We start from the raw sequence: 14,313 nt of genomic DNA on the forward strand, positions 1-14,313 counted from the left end.
CGAGCACAAGTTAAGAACCACAAACAGCAGAAAAATTCATTTAGAAGGAGCAAGAAGCTGTAAGAAAATCTGATAACCAGCAAAACTGCTTTCTCAAGCTCAGATCTAATGCTGGAGAGTTTTCATCGAAACAAGTCCACACATGTCCCAGAAGACACTGGCCTGAATGAAACTGCAATAATTGCTAATTACTTCAAGACAAGACCTCATAGCAGGAAGACAAAACTGTGTGCGTTCAAGCTGACAACAAAGGCAGATACAGGAATAATAATGCAGTTTCTGACCATAGGATATCAAGGGGTGAGGTGACACTTTCTGATTGACTGACACTTGTCAAATAAGCTCCCATGTCCATAACATCATCTCAGCAGTGATGATAATACTCCAAAATCCCCCACAATGACAAGCTAAATACACTAATACAACATATTTTACAATACAAAAGTCCTTAAATATCATGACAAAGGTCTTTTTGGAGGCTTCTAACAAACATTCCTCTCAGAAAGGTTGAAGGCGTGCTAGACATGATTCTAGGATACTCTAAAGTCTAAAATCTCCACATTAATGGCCAAACACACTAATTAGCCTAAATCCACAATATATATGCATTACAAAGTTCTTTTGGAAGCTCCTAAATAAAGATTACATATATATTATAAAATACATTTAAATTCATCTCCTCGTCGTGCCATCACCATCTTCCCCGAGATTCGCGCGCAGCCCAACAAGAAGTTTCTGCGCGCGACGGGCTTCACGCGAGCGCGTGATTAGTATAGTGCAGCATATAAAGCGTGCGAGAGAGTATGATTGACGCGCGGGAGCGAGTATGATTGACGTTCCCCGCGCGAACACTTCCATTCGCCCGCAGGTCAGTCATACTCGGAACTTTTCATCCTGAAACGTCAATCATACTCTTTCGCGCGATGGAACTTTTCACGCCAATCATACTCTCTCCCGCGAGCGTACGGAACACAGCATCAGCGTTCGTTCTTTTAACAACGGATAGATTATATTAAATAATTACTGTCTCTAGCAATAAACTTGTTTTTTGGAGTTGTTGTTTTTTAAGTTTGTTATTTCGTATGTACTTTTTTTTTAATGCACTTTTAATTTTTGTACTATCATTATTTTGTTATAAAATTGTTGTGTAGAAATCCTTGAAAATAGCTATACAGCAACTTCGCATGCATAAATAAAAAATTACTGATGCAGAAATGTACTATTTTTATCGACTGTCCACATATAAAGTTGTCTTCTTATATCTTAAATTACGCGGAGTCATGTCGCGTTAATTAGACGCAAGAAATTCTACCAGCGCGTAACTGACAACTGACAACAACTTTCTTATATGAACTACAAGCGCTGTCAGAGACAACACAGCATCCGAGGAACAGAGCTTATCCGCCGCTTGTTAAAAGTCTGGCCGCGCGCTGTCTTCATTATAGAGATTTCCCCCCTCATAAATAAAACTTACTTTTCCCTCGCTTGGCTGTCGGACGGTACGTTGTTACTCTTGCCTTTGGCGTACATGCTTGCAGAGAGCTCCGACTGTCACGCACCTGTCAACCCATCACAGCCTCCCCGGACACAACCCCGTCACCATGGCGACTACAGGAGCGATGGCTCTCATTGGACCGAGCGCCGAGAAGGAACGCCCATTTTGTTGGGTAACTCGCGTGAGTGACAGTTACTCGGCCCCGCCCCAACAGAAACACAACCCTTTTCTTCTTATCTCCAGCGTTCTGTCTGTGGAACACACACACACACACACACACACACGCACCGTCTTACCCGGTACTGAGGGGAATTTGAAACCGTACTGAGAGGGATTTTAAACAACTGGCTGTTCCCCTCATAAGCAATCACACCCTCTACTGTCACTGGCCAAATTTAAAGTGAAATGGCAAATGTGGAGCGGATTCTTCAGCTTCTGCTTGTACTGGTGATTGAAGTAAGATTATTTGGGTCGTGCAGAATTACATATCTCTGCATGAAGTACACAGATAACTAATGGTTTTGCATCAAATTTGTTTTATCTTCTAATAAGTTGATAAATGGCACTACAGCAGTTTAGACAGAAAAACACTACCTAAATGGATAAACAACTGTGTGGTACAGTCCAAAGGCAAATCTTTACCTCTGTGATTATTTTTATATATTTTTTTTCCTGAAAAACATGCTTTTAATGCAAATAATAATAATATTTCCAGACAAATGGATTTAACGCAATGTTAAACTAAAGTAGAGCCTTAAAGGGGTCATATGACTTTGCTAAAAAGAACATTTTATAATGGAATGTGTTTATGCGGTTTAAGGTTTTCCACATAATGTACATTATTGTTGCTCCTCTATGCCCGCCTTTCTGAAACGCACCAATTTTTACAAAGCTCATCTTTCTGAAAAGCGAGGTGTGCTCTGATTGGCCAGCTATCCAGTGCATTGTGATTGGCTGAATACCTCAAGCGTGTGACTGAAACATTACGCCCCTTACCATACTGCGATGCCGTGTCCCGGCGCGATGAGACAAAAACAATAAAACCCATTATAAACGAGGCATTTGTTGCATCCAGTGGGGACATAACTACTGATTATAATGACTTATACTGTCTTTTTACGCATAGCGTTGCATATCGCGCAGCATAAACATAAAACCATGTCTGCATTTGTGATCAGAGACACAACAAACAACAAGCGCTACTCTACACTGCTCAAAACTCGAGTTTGAATCATCAGTGGCAAATTCTTTAAATATGAAAACGTACTTACAGACTGTGTGTCAGAAGCACCAGACTGTCCTTGCAAAGTTGGAACTGCCCCACTTTATAGAAACAGACACCGTGTTGTAGGCTACTCTCACAGGAAACAGTCCTAGTCCTCTGTAAAATGCACTGCACACATCTGAATATTTGGGTTGAACTGTTCTGAAACAGTTTTGTAAATACAACTTAACCACTGATTTCTAGTTGTGACCTCTTTTGGAAGGCCAAACAAAGTAGCTTCGGTTTCACAACGAAACACACAGGGTCTCTACAACATGGCAGCAGTGGCAACAGCGAGAATAAAAGTTACGCCTTTTCTTTCTTTGCGTGAACATTTGGGTGGCATTATGCAAATGTTCCCACATCGTGACGTAGACGTGGTGGCGTGTTAGAACGAGCTGTTTTAGGGGGGGTGGTTGACTCTTAACTTTTATAAAGAATATCTCTTTGGGTTTGAGACTTTAGTCTTTGCAACTTTACAGATCTTCTTTATGCACCAAGAGTTTGTAACACTCCAAAGAGAAAGGAAAAAATGAAATCACACCATATGAACTACTTTAACCAAATCAACCAAATTCCGGCTAAATACTATGAAACAATATACAATATAAATGTTTGGCTGACATTTCAAATAAAGGATTTAAATGACAAAATTGTGAATTAAATTGTATATTCTGATGTTTAGGAACTGGAATATTGGCTTAATGTCCTTATTGCAATCTGGTTGTGTTTAAACAAAGCTGACATAATTGGACCATGCATATCAGAATATTTTTGTGCATGTAAACACAGTAAATGTGACAGTAAACACTGAATCCAAATGGACTATTTACTTACCTATTTATTTCCTAATGCACTTTCTTCATCATATTATGAATGATCCATTGATTGCATGATCAAAATACAGCACACTACTTCTGAAATGGCTTTCCCACCTGTGTCAGGTAGGCCACGCATGCTAATGGATAATGTTAACCAATAGCTAAATAGCTACTCAGCTATTGGCTGATTTCAGAATAACATACTATCATATAGTACTAACATATGGCAGAAACAGTAGTATGCTAGTATGCAGGTCAGCCATTGTTTAAGCAAACTATACATTGGGTCCTGGTAACACTTTCACCACCCAATCAGTTCCCTTCATGCCTTTTTTCCCCATGTTTCACTCTGAAATAGTAAAATGGGTTAAAACACTGAATTATGTTAATCTTGACTAGTTGGTTGGTTAGATCATTCCCTACTATGCATGTTTTAAATTAATTTTAATGTATAAAATCCTATAATATTATATCCTACATATTTTTCAGATGACAAAGAATCTGTAAAATATTGGAAATATTACAAGTAGCCCCCTCTTAAGTCCTAGACTGTACTTTTGTGGTTAATGTAGCAACTCTAATATTCAACCTGGTTAATTTTAAGCTAAGATCATATAAGGACTCTGGAAGACCTTTAATGGTCCTTGTCTGCAGTCTTACTACTAAAAAGTCTTTATAAATACACTATGGATTGAAATGTAGATTCACTGCATCATCAGATAGTGCGTTGTGGCAATAAATGAGCATTTAAAATGCAATGGCTACCAAAAATGCGTCAAATCTTTAATTTGGTAGAAAGTGCCTCGTTGTGGACGCTCATCTTTTCTCTTTTCGGTTGTGTATATTATTTTGGCGAATGTTTTAACTGCTCTCTGTCCTCTAATGTCTGCGCTGTGCTTTTTCCAATGTGGGCGGCTTGAAACCGCCTGTGCTGAAAAACATTGGCTGTTCCGTGCACTCCCTCCGCGCTCAGGATCCCGGAAGTAGCCGTGTGAGATCATGGTAAGACAGAGCGATAGAGCAGTTTGCGCTGGTGTTGATGTTCTTTATGACAGCTACGAGTCATGCAGCACCAATGTAACATGTCAGACAGTCGGCGTTTTAGAAATTACAACAAAGACAAAAAACGTCCAATGCAGTTACTACAGCAACGTTGCTGTTGACTTTATAAATATGTGCTCTCGAGTGCTTCACGGTTGAAGAGAGCTGATGCTCAAACTGTTGTTGCGTCCTTTATGTTGATCTGCGCTGTAGTACTCGAGCTCAGCTCAATTAAGACGCCACAACATGTGAAACGGACTCGTGATCTGGTTCAGGCTAAAGTTTCAGGAGGCTGTTCTCATAAGCTGAGAGGTCAATACAATGAAATAATGATGTTTGTAAGTTAAATGTGATTTGTGTCATTTTTAGATGTTAAAATACTTTCTTTCCAAATTTAAATAAACAGAGATGTCCGCATTATGCTTATTGAAAAAGCATGTTAGATCATTCATAGGTTAAATAGTGGAAATGCTGTAATTACTGGCTTTAAGTAGGCTTTTCGTTGTTTTGTTTGAGTATCCTGACCAGTGACCAGTCCAACATTGGTGTTGAGTTTGGGGTGGGACTATCTGTTTTTTGGACCAATGACAGTGTATGTGAAAACCTGTGTGAATACAGTGCTGTTTCTGAGTGGGAGTTCACGCTTAACCATTTTCAACTAAAAGATTTTGTGTGTTTTGGCTGTTCATTTACAAAACAACGTCATTCTGGGGGCCTGGAAATTCAAACTTTTGAAAACAAAATGTTGAGTTTTTGATAACAACATTGTTCATCTCCATATAAACTGCAGAAACGCACATTTGTGATAACGGTGACATCATGCGTATACGAATTACATGTTTGCATAGTGTTTCTTTCCAAAATGACATCACCAACTACTGGCCTGACATGCACTTTTTTGACAACATGTTCATCAGTACACGAAAAACCCGAAAAACATTTTCATTTTTAGCTCATCGTGTAAATATACCCCAAAACTGTTCTGAATTTAATGAAATGCCTTCTTTAAAGGGATAGTTCACCCAAAAATGAAAATTCTGCCATCTCATCCTGTACAAGTGTCTTTCTTCTATTCAAAGATATTTTGAAGAGTTTTAGTAACCAAACAGTTGATGATAGCCATTAACATCCATAGAAAGTTTTGGGTGAACTATCTCTTTAAATATGAAGGTGTGAAATATAAATACATTCCTGCACATATTATATTCACCATGTTGAACTATAACAAATTAGCAACAACCATAAAAATAATATTTATGCTTTTAATCTTTACTGTCTCTTGAAAATAAAATTGGAAGCACAATAATGGCTCTTCACAGTTTGTAATATTTACTAAAACCTTAAATTATAGTCAGCATGATTTTTCTTTATCTGTGTTCTAAAATGCATGTTACAGATTATATTGTAGACAATTCAACCATATGTTTACATTAATATATATATATTTATATATATATATATATATATATATATATATATATATATATATATTATATACATTTTTTTTTTTACTATTATTTCGACCTCATAATGTTTAATGTCATAAATGGACCCTTCAGTGAAAATGACAGGTTTCATTCTAGTCATGTTTGCAGGACTTCTGCAGTCATTTAGTCCATTATATTCATTCTGTTTATTCATCATAATAATTGGAATACACAATCTTTCTGGCAAGTGAAAAAGTTCAGAAAATTTTTTTGAGTTCATAATTGTGAGTTTATTGAGAATGGCTTCAAATGTGGCTTATCCCATCTGAATTATGAGTCATAGAACGCACTAACCATCATTTAAGAATTGTCCTTCCCTACCATGTCAGAATTGGACTACAGCTAGACACACAGACACTGCTAACCCATTCAAGTGGAGCACATTTTGTTTATAGCTTCATATGCTGTAATTAATCAAGCCATGTTGCATCCATTTAGTTTGGAGTTGTAGATGCTTACTAAACCAGCCGATCAGTGAAGATGTGAATAAATGGGTTTGTTTGATGTTTCTCATTTCTGCTTGTTCATGCAAAGGGGATGTTAGAGGCACGAGCAGGAAAGGGCCACTTAGCGAATCAACCGTTTCCTCTTGAGTAATTGAAGCCAGAGCCGCTGCTGCGATCCAGCGACCTAAAGTTGTGATGGAATTCGTGTTCCGACGATTCCAAATCTGCATGTGGATTTATTAAGAGAATTTAAAGGGTTACTCCACCGCAAAATGAAAATTTTGTCATTATTCACTTACCCCCATGTTGTTCCAAACCTGCAAAAGCTTTGTTCGTCTTCGGAACACAATTTAAGATATTTTGGATGAAAACAGGGAGGCTTGCAACTGTCCCATAGACTGCCAAATAACTAACAGTGTCAAAGTCCAGGAAAGTATGAAAATCATCGTCAGAATACTCCATCTGCCATCAGTGAGTATTCTGACGATGATTTTCATACTTTCCTGGACTTTGACACTGTTAGTTATTTGGCAGTCTATGGGACAGTCTCAAGCCACCCTGTTTTCATCCAAAATATCTTAAATTGTGTTCCAAAGATGAATGAAGCTTTTACGGGTTTGGAACGACATGGGGGTAAGTGAATAATGACAAAATTTTCATTTTGGGATGGAGTATCCCTTTAAAGTCAACAATAGAATTTTCCAAATTTGCTTTCTTAACACAGATTCCTGGTGCAACTGTGCACGAGTAATGTCCACGTTATTCCAATAATCATGCCTTCCTTTTCCAAACACTCCTGATGGAAAAAAAATCGCATGTTATCTTATCCCATATTCTTACCTGGAAAACACATTACAGAAGCAAAATGGTTGAGAATGGTGTTTCAAGTTGACTTTAGAATATTCAGTGTTTGTTTTGGAGCATGAAGTTGAAGTGATCTTCAGTTATTAGCTATTTAAATCTGCTTAATCTTACCCTCAGATGGCAGGTGAGAGAAACCCTGCGTCGTGTTACCTGGATGAAAGGACCTTCCGGCTTTGCTGTCAGCTCTTTCTCCAGCACTCTGAGACCATCCAGGATGGCTGGAGCTGGGAGCAGATCAAGGTGAAGCGAATTTTTGAGTAACTCCAAAAAAGTGTGAATCTCACAAAACATGTCAAGAATTTTTTTTTTATTTTGAAGATGAAGAAAATTAAGCCTATTTTTATTACATATTTGGCGTTTTGACATTAATGACGATGATATTCTCTCCTAATGTTCTCACTACTTTTTAGGTTCTCGCTGCTGTAATGTTTAAAATAACTGTAATACAACTGTAATATTGTAATACAACTTCCATTTACCACATGCTTTTGTCCAAAGTTAACTCTCAGGAACATAAAAAAAGGCTTTGTTTAAATGAGTAGTTCATCCCAAAAAAATAAAAAATGCTGAAAATTTAATCACTATCAGGCTGTCTTAGATGAAGATGGGTTTGTGTCTTTCATCAGAACAGATTTGGAGAAATTTAGCTGTACATCACTTACACTCACCAATGGATCCTCTGCAGTGAATGGGTGCCGTCAGAATGAGAGTCCAAACAGCTGATAAAAACATCACAGTAATCCACACCCCTCCAGTCCATCAATTAACATCTTGTGAAGTTAAAAGCTGACTGCTCATAAGAAAAAAATCCATCATTAAGACGTTTTAACTCTAAAGTGGCACATTTCTGGCCAAAATGTGAGCCCATAATAATCCATAATAACACTTCCTCTAAGTGAAAAAGTCCATCCTCTGTTGTCATCAAAATCTACTGACATATTTGTTTAGAACTATTCTGAACTGATTTCGCCTATAATCAGTGCTTGAGCTGTGCATATTTCTCTCCTGATTCAGATGAGATGACTTTTTTTACTGGAGAAAGCAGTATTATGGATAGAAGGCTCATATTTTAGTCCAGAATCAATGGTTTAAAGTTAAAAACTTGTTAATGGTGGATCTGTTTCTTACAAACGTGCAGCTTTCCGTTTCACAAGACATTAATTGATGGACTGGAGTGGTGTGGATTAATGTGATGTTTTTATCAGCTGTTTGGCTCCACCCAATCACTACAGAGGATCCATTGGTGAGCAAGTGTGATGTAATAATATAGTTCCCCAAATTGAAACAAACTTGTCTACATATTGGATGACCTGAGGGTAAAATTAGCATTTTTGTGTGAACTATTTCTATAACCTCATTTCTAATTTCTATAAAAAATAGTTTTATTGGTAAAATGTGACTGACATATTCTTGACAGGTTTTGTACTTTGTTCTAGGGCACTGATGAAGGCTTCATGAAGAAGACTGTTCTCATGCCTGTAAAACCAAGCTTTTTGCACAAACAACATGAGTGTTCCATGCAGGATGAAAACATGGTGACAGATGATGTCCAGGTAAGACGTGTATCACTTTCACTATTTACTCATTCTTATGGTTAGTGATTTGAATGAGCAACTAGCACTAAATATTAACCTTTGACGATCAAGTCATACCACAGCACTTCATTTTACCCATTTTGGTCATAAAAGCATATTGTCTCTGAACCAGGAGTGGTTCTTGGTAGAATGAGCCAGTCCATTTATAAACCCTAACAAAACGGGGCACCAAAAATGAAGATTGACCTAGCCTACTGTAAGTGTTTCCCCACATACTGGATCAATTACCTTAAGGAAACACTTTAACTAAATTCTGCACTTTATAACCATGCTGGGTTTAGTTTTGGAAAAACTTGCTAATGTTGGCGTACGATTTTATGTGTCTGTTAAGATGTTTATGCTCTTTTGTCCATCAGAGTGTTGCACACGCAGTCGTTTAGCTTTGTCTGCACACTATATGCATTCTCCATTTGGGGAAAAAATGGTTGTGTGTGACATATTTAAACTTTAAAGAGTATGTGTCTTTGAAGATGGTATCAGCAAAATATTTTGATTTGTATACCGGTTTAAATGATCCCCTCCAAAATGGGGGTTGTGCCTTGTGGCTGATTTTTCTTTACCCTCACTCTCAGCCCATTTCATTAGTAAGCCCTTCCGGCTGATTGCAAATGACTCGACTTCTTGCTTATTTACATTCAGCTCACACACACTAGAGAAGACTCGACACCTTCTCCTTTCATGAAGGAGATTTTGCCATATTTTAGTGCTACTGGAGAAAACAATTTTAGTTTTTATTAAGTAACTGATTATAATGCAATCTAACTTGTATTCTGTGGTTAAGGCTGGTCCATTGAAAGAAATATTATGAACCCCGTATTTATAATACATTATAAGGGTATTCTTAAGGCATTATAATGAATGCATAATGCATTATAAAAAACCTTATAATAATATGGTGTATCATCTAATGAATATTCATAAGAAGAGTTTAAATATATTATAATATTTACTTATTTGTGGTTATAGCATTTAAGAGTATGATGATTTATAAAACATTGAACACGTTGCATCCACTTTTACAATGGATTATATTTCTCATAGTTATAGTGTATTATAAGTCTCATATCTTGCCATTTTTCTTATGCTACTTTACTTAAAGCGGTCAAAGACCACTTATAAGTAGTAGTAGTAGTAGTAGTAATAATAATAATAATAATAATAATAATACTTTTTTCTCTCAAACAGCCATAAGATCAGATATCAGATCAGATGAATGTGGTATTTTGATGGTACCCGGTTGTTAAGTAACTCTGCAACTATCGGCTAGCGGTTATTAGAGTATTAGTATGTCTGCTACTGTGCGTTAATCACAATCTACTACATATAGACAACTTCATTTTAATGAAAAACAACAAATAAAAAATATATCTAATCATAATCTATGACAAATATACTATTATAAACTAGGTTAGTGGATAATTCAGCAGCAAAAGATACTCTCTAGGAAAATCACAGGTGCACAATAATTTTATAAAATCTAGTTTAATATTTTATTTACAAATAAAAGTGAATAAGTCTAAAATCTGGTAAAATGTTACACATTGCTCTTTGTATTGTTGTAAAATACATTCATGAAAAACAAGTATATACATTTATATAGAAATCTAAAAGACGTTTTTTTTTTTAATGTATAACACAGTAATAAAGGCAGCAACATATGATAGATAGGACAGAATAAGAAAGACTATTAATAATCTTTGATTGCGAAGAAAAGTATTATAATGCTAAATGCACCAATTTATCAGCAGAGAACTCTTATGTGCATCCCATGCACAGAATGATGAGCTTGAGACAACACGGAGTCACAGAGCGCAGGCTGCGCAGTCCTCCGAGTCCGCCTCGAAAAGTTAGTACAACACACATGCTGCTCTGCTCGTGTTCATCTTCAGTTCTCTCTTCACAGCAGTTCAGTCAGTGTACTGTTGGAGTAAATGAATTACTCCGGGATATTGGTTTATTTAGACTCAGAGGGAGTGTCAGCCACGTTAAAAAAGTGAATAACTTAACTAATTTGTGGATTAATGCTTACTGGAGACACAAACCGTTTCAAATGATTCAGTCCGATTTGGTGAACTCGTTCAATCGGTTCACTAAGAAGAACCGGTTCAATTGAAAGATTCGTTTGCGAACCGTACATCACTAGTACAAAGGGAAGAGATATTGATACGTAGTGTATTAAATCTGTGCGTTAGTTTATTGAGCCTTTTCTTTTAACACTTTTAACGGTCCCCTGACCCTTTTTTTAAATTAGCCTGACTGGTCCAATTTTTGTCTGCTGATTTTTCGTATAAGAGGCTTGTGTTAAAATAAGGTAAATACAACTCCAGTCTCTTCCTGAAGATCCATTGGCACCTCAGTTCATTTAGAGGAGCTGTCAGTATCAGCTGTCAATCATGACGTCACACTCCCGTTTTTATAGCATCACATAACTAAAACCAAACTTATTTTAAAAACGAACTCCCTTACTTACAACAGTGTGATAAAATCTACATCAGATGATATAAGCCATGTTTGAAAACAAAATATTTGTGAAATTGAATTATTTAGTTTGTCTCACGTCCCATTAGATTACATGGAGAGGGCGGGGTTTATGACCTATACTGGGATCAGCCACCTGGGGGCGGTCGAAACGCAATGGCTTCACTTTTGACGACTAGTGCGGGACACTTAGTAGTAACCGAATGCGACATGCAGTTTGATTGCTGAATGGAGGGTGACAGACAGCCACAGCGGAAAGAAGAGTGTTTGTGAAATTGAATTTAATGACTTCAACATTAATCTGTACCTCACATTGAACTATAGAACAGATTCAGAACACTTGAAATATAGTGCACGAAAATGTTTTGGTGCTTTATAATGTTTTGGTGCCTTTCGTGGGGCTCAACAATAACACAGAATAGCATATGCACAATATCGGATTTGGATCGGTCTCGTCCGACCGATACCCGATCCGCAGAAAATGCCAGTATCGGAGCCGATACCGATCCTGAGTATCGGATCAATGCATCCCTACTCACAAGCTGTAGTAAGATACTGTGCAGATCTTAAATAAACAATGTCAAGATATGATACAGTCCATTATACTGTAAATGAAGTAGATTTAATATGGTGTTCATTGTGTGTTATAAATAATCATACTCTTTAAACTTATAACCACAAATACGTAAGTGTATGACGTATTATAATTGTTGTTATGATTATTCATGAGTTGATATAACATATTATACGTTTTTTTTTATAATGCATTATGCATTCATTACAATGCCTTAAGAATAGCCTTATAATGTATTATAAATACGGGCTTCATAGAATGTGTTACCGTAATATTTAAGGATATTAACTACATATCTTTATCTATGTACTGTATTTGCTCTAGTTTATATATATATAAAACTAGCCAACTCTCTTGAACTTAGTCTATAGAAGATATTATATTATATTATATTATATTATATTATATTATATTATATTATATTAATCATGGAAGTATCTGTTGTATATTTTCAGTGCAACAAAACAATTTTACTGTAAAATATCCAAGTTTATTATAATAATGATAATTTAGAAAGGAAAATGTGCTTAAATCTCAAGACAAAAAAATAACTATTGTAATTGATGTAATGCAAAAAATATATAATAAAAATATAAAATATATAATAAAAGAAATAAAAATGTAATATATATATATATATATATATCAAGACAAAAAAATAACTATTGTAATTGATGTAATGCATTAATATATATATATATATATATATTATTTATTCATCATGGTAGTATTAGTTTTATATTTTAAGTACAAAAAAAAAATTACTTGAGAGTGAAATGTCCCACTTAATTATGATAATGAGAATTTAGAAGGGAAAATGTGCTTAAATCTCAAGCAAAAAATATTGTTTTAATGCAAAAATAAATATAAATTGTAAAGTTAATTCATCAAGGCAGTATTTGTTGTGTATTTCAAGTAGAAAAAAACAGCTTAAAAAGTGCCTAAATCTCAAGCAAAAAATCGTAATGGAAAAAAATAGGCTTTGTGTTTTTGTAACTCGTTATGCAAATGGCTTATGCCTTTGCCTTTTGAGTTTAAATGTGAGCATATTCTTGTGCAATCTATCAATTGCAGATGAATTACTAATAGACCAAAAGGCCAGTATTGTCTGCAGTGATACCAACTCAACATCAGCATCTCCTTTTTCACTTCCCAACATTCAAAGTCTTGCGTGCAGTAGTGCCACAGCACATGTCACCTGACATGCCCTGCATAAAAGAACATTTAGAAAACTTGACCTTGGTAAAGACTGTTCACCAGCAAGCAGTAGCTTGCAGGCTACAAGAAAGCCTCTTTTTTCCCTATTGTTAAGGAAAGGAAGAAAAAAAATCCAAAAAGATCTGTGGAAGATTAGAGAAGCCAGGACTGCTTTTTTCTTTTTTTGTGGCATCCTGTTTTGAGTGGTGGAATTTTTTAGGGAGTGAATAAATGCCTCACTCAACAAAAATCTATCAGGGTTAACTCTTTCAGTGCCACACACCTGACTCCTGCGGATCTGTGCTCAATGTTACTCTTTGTCTATGAGCACCTGTACATGAAGGGGTCGTTACTTCAGTTAACAAGAATAGCCGTCCTTATAGTGTCTTCTTTATGTTTGTAGGCAGTAGAATGTGCTTCTCAACTGCTTCCATAGTTACTTGTTTTATGTTTTAGAACGGCATCTTTTGTTACATTTGTTACATAAATGTCTTTACTGTTGCTTTTGATCAACTTAATGCATCCTTGCTAAATTAAAGTATTAATTTATATATGTATACAGCAGATAAAATAAGTATTTAACACATCCCCATTTTTCTCAGTAAATATATTTCTAAAGTGCTGTTGACATGAAATTTTCACCAGATGTCGGTAACAACCCAAGTAATCCATACATACAAAGAAAACAATACAAATAAGTTCAGAAATTAAATTCTGTGTAATAAAATGGAATGACTGAGGGAAAACTGAAATTTATTTAATATTTATTTAATACCTCATACAAAAGCCTTTGTTGGTAATGACAGCTTCAAAACGCCTCCTGTATGGAGAAACTAGTCGCATAGATGGCAGCAGATTTTTATCAAGAATGTCTCGGTACATTCCATTCATCCTTCCTTCAATTATATGAATTTTGTCAGTACTACACCATGATGTTTTGGGGTGATGTGCAGTGCCATTTGACCTCCAAACATTATGTGTATTATGGCATCCAAAGAGTACATTTTTTGTTTCATCTTACCAGACTATATTTTCCCAGTATTTCACAGGC

At 36.0% G+C, this 14,313-nt stretch overlaps 2 protein-coding genes across 6 annotated transcripts in view; one reads left to right on the forward strand and one right to left on the reverse strand.

Moving 5' to 3' along the window:
- Positions 1-1,743, reverse strand: part of LOC109060854 (single-stranded DNA-binding protein 2-like) — a 65,837-nt gene extending 64,094 nt beyond the window's left edge. Inside the window, exon 1 of one of the 2 annotated variants that reach the window (XM_042733098.1) lies at positions 1,475-1,743. In XM_042733098.1, the coding sequence (XP_042589032.1) occupies positions 1,475-1,530 (56 nt within the window). In that variant the 5' untranslated portion in view covers positions 1,531-1,743. The remainder of the gene's footprint in view (positions 1-1,474) is intronic. The other variant, XM_042733097.1, reaches the window with a different exon arrangement.
- Positions 1,744-4,455: 2,712 nt separating this feature from the next.
- Positions 4,456-14,313, forward strand: part of LOC109059686 (ubiquitin-like-conjugating enzyme ATG10) — a 29,645-nt gene continuing 19,787 nt past the window's right edge. For 3 of the 4 annotated variants that reach the window (XR_006155774.1, XR_006155775.1, XM_042733099.1), the window contains exons 1-3: positions 4,597-4,959; positions 7,536-7,658; positions 8,855-8,971. Coding sequence is in view for 2 of the 4 variants with exons in the window: in XM_042733099.1 (XP_042589033.1) it covers positions 4,816-4,959; positions 7,536-7,658; positions 8,855-8,971 (384 nt within the window). In the remaining 2 variants the exon portion in view is untranslated. The other variant, XM_042733100.1, reaches the window with a different exon arrangement.

This window comes from Cyprinus carpio, chromosome B10 (genome assembly GCF_018340385.1).
Source record: "Cyprinus carpio isolate SPL01 chromosome B10, ASM1834038v1, whole genome shotgun sequence".
NCBI lineage: Eukaryota > Metazoa > Chordata > Actinopteri > Cypriniformes > Cyprinidae > Cyprinus > Cyprinus carpio.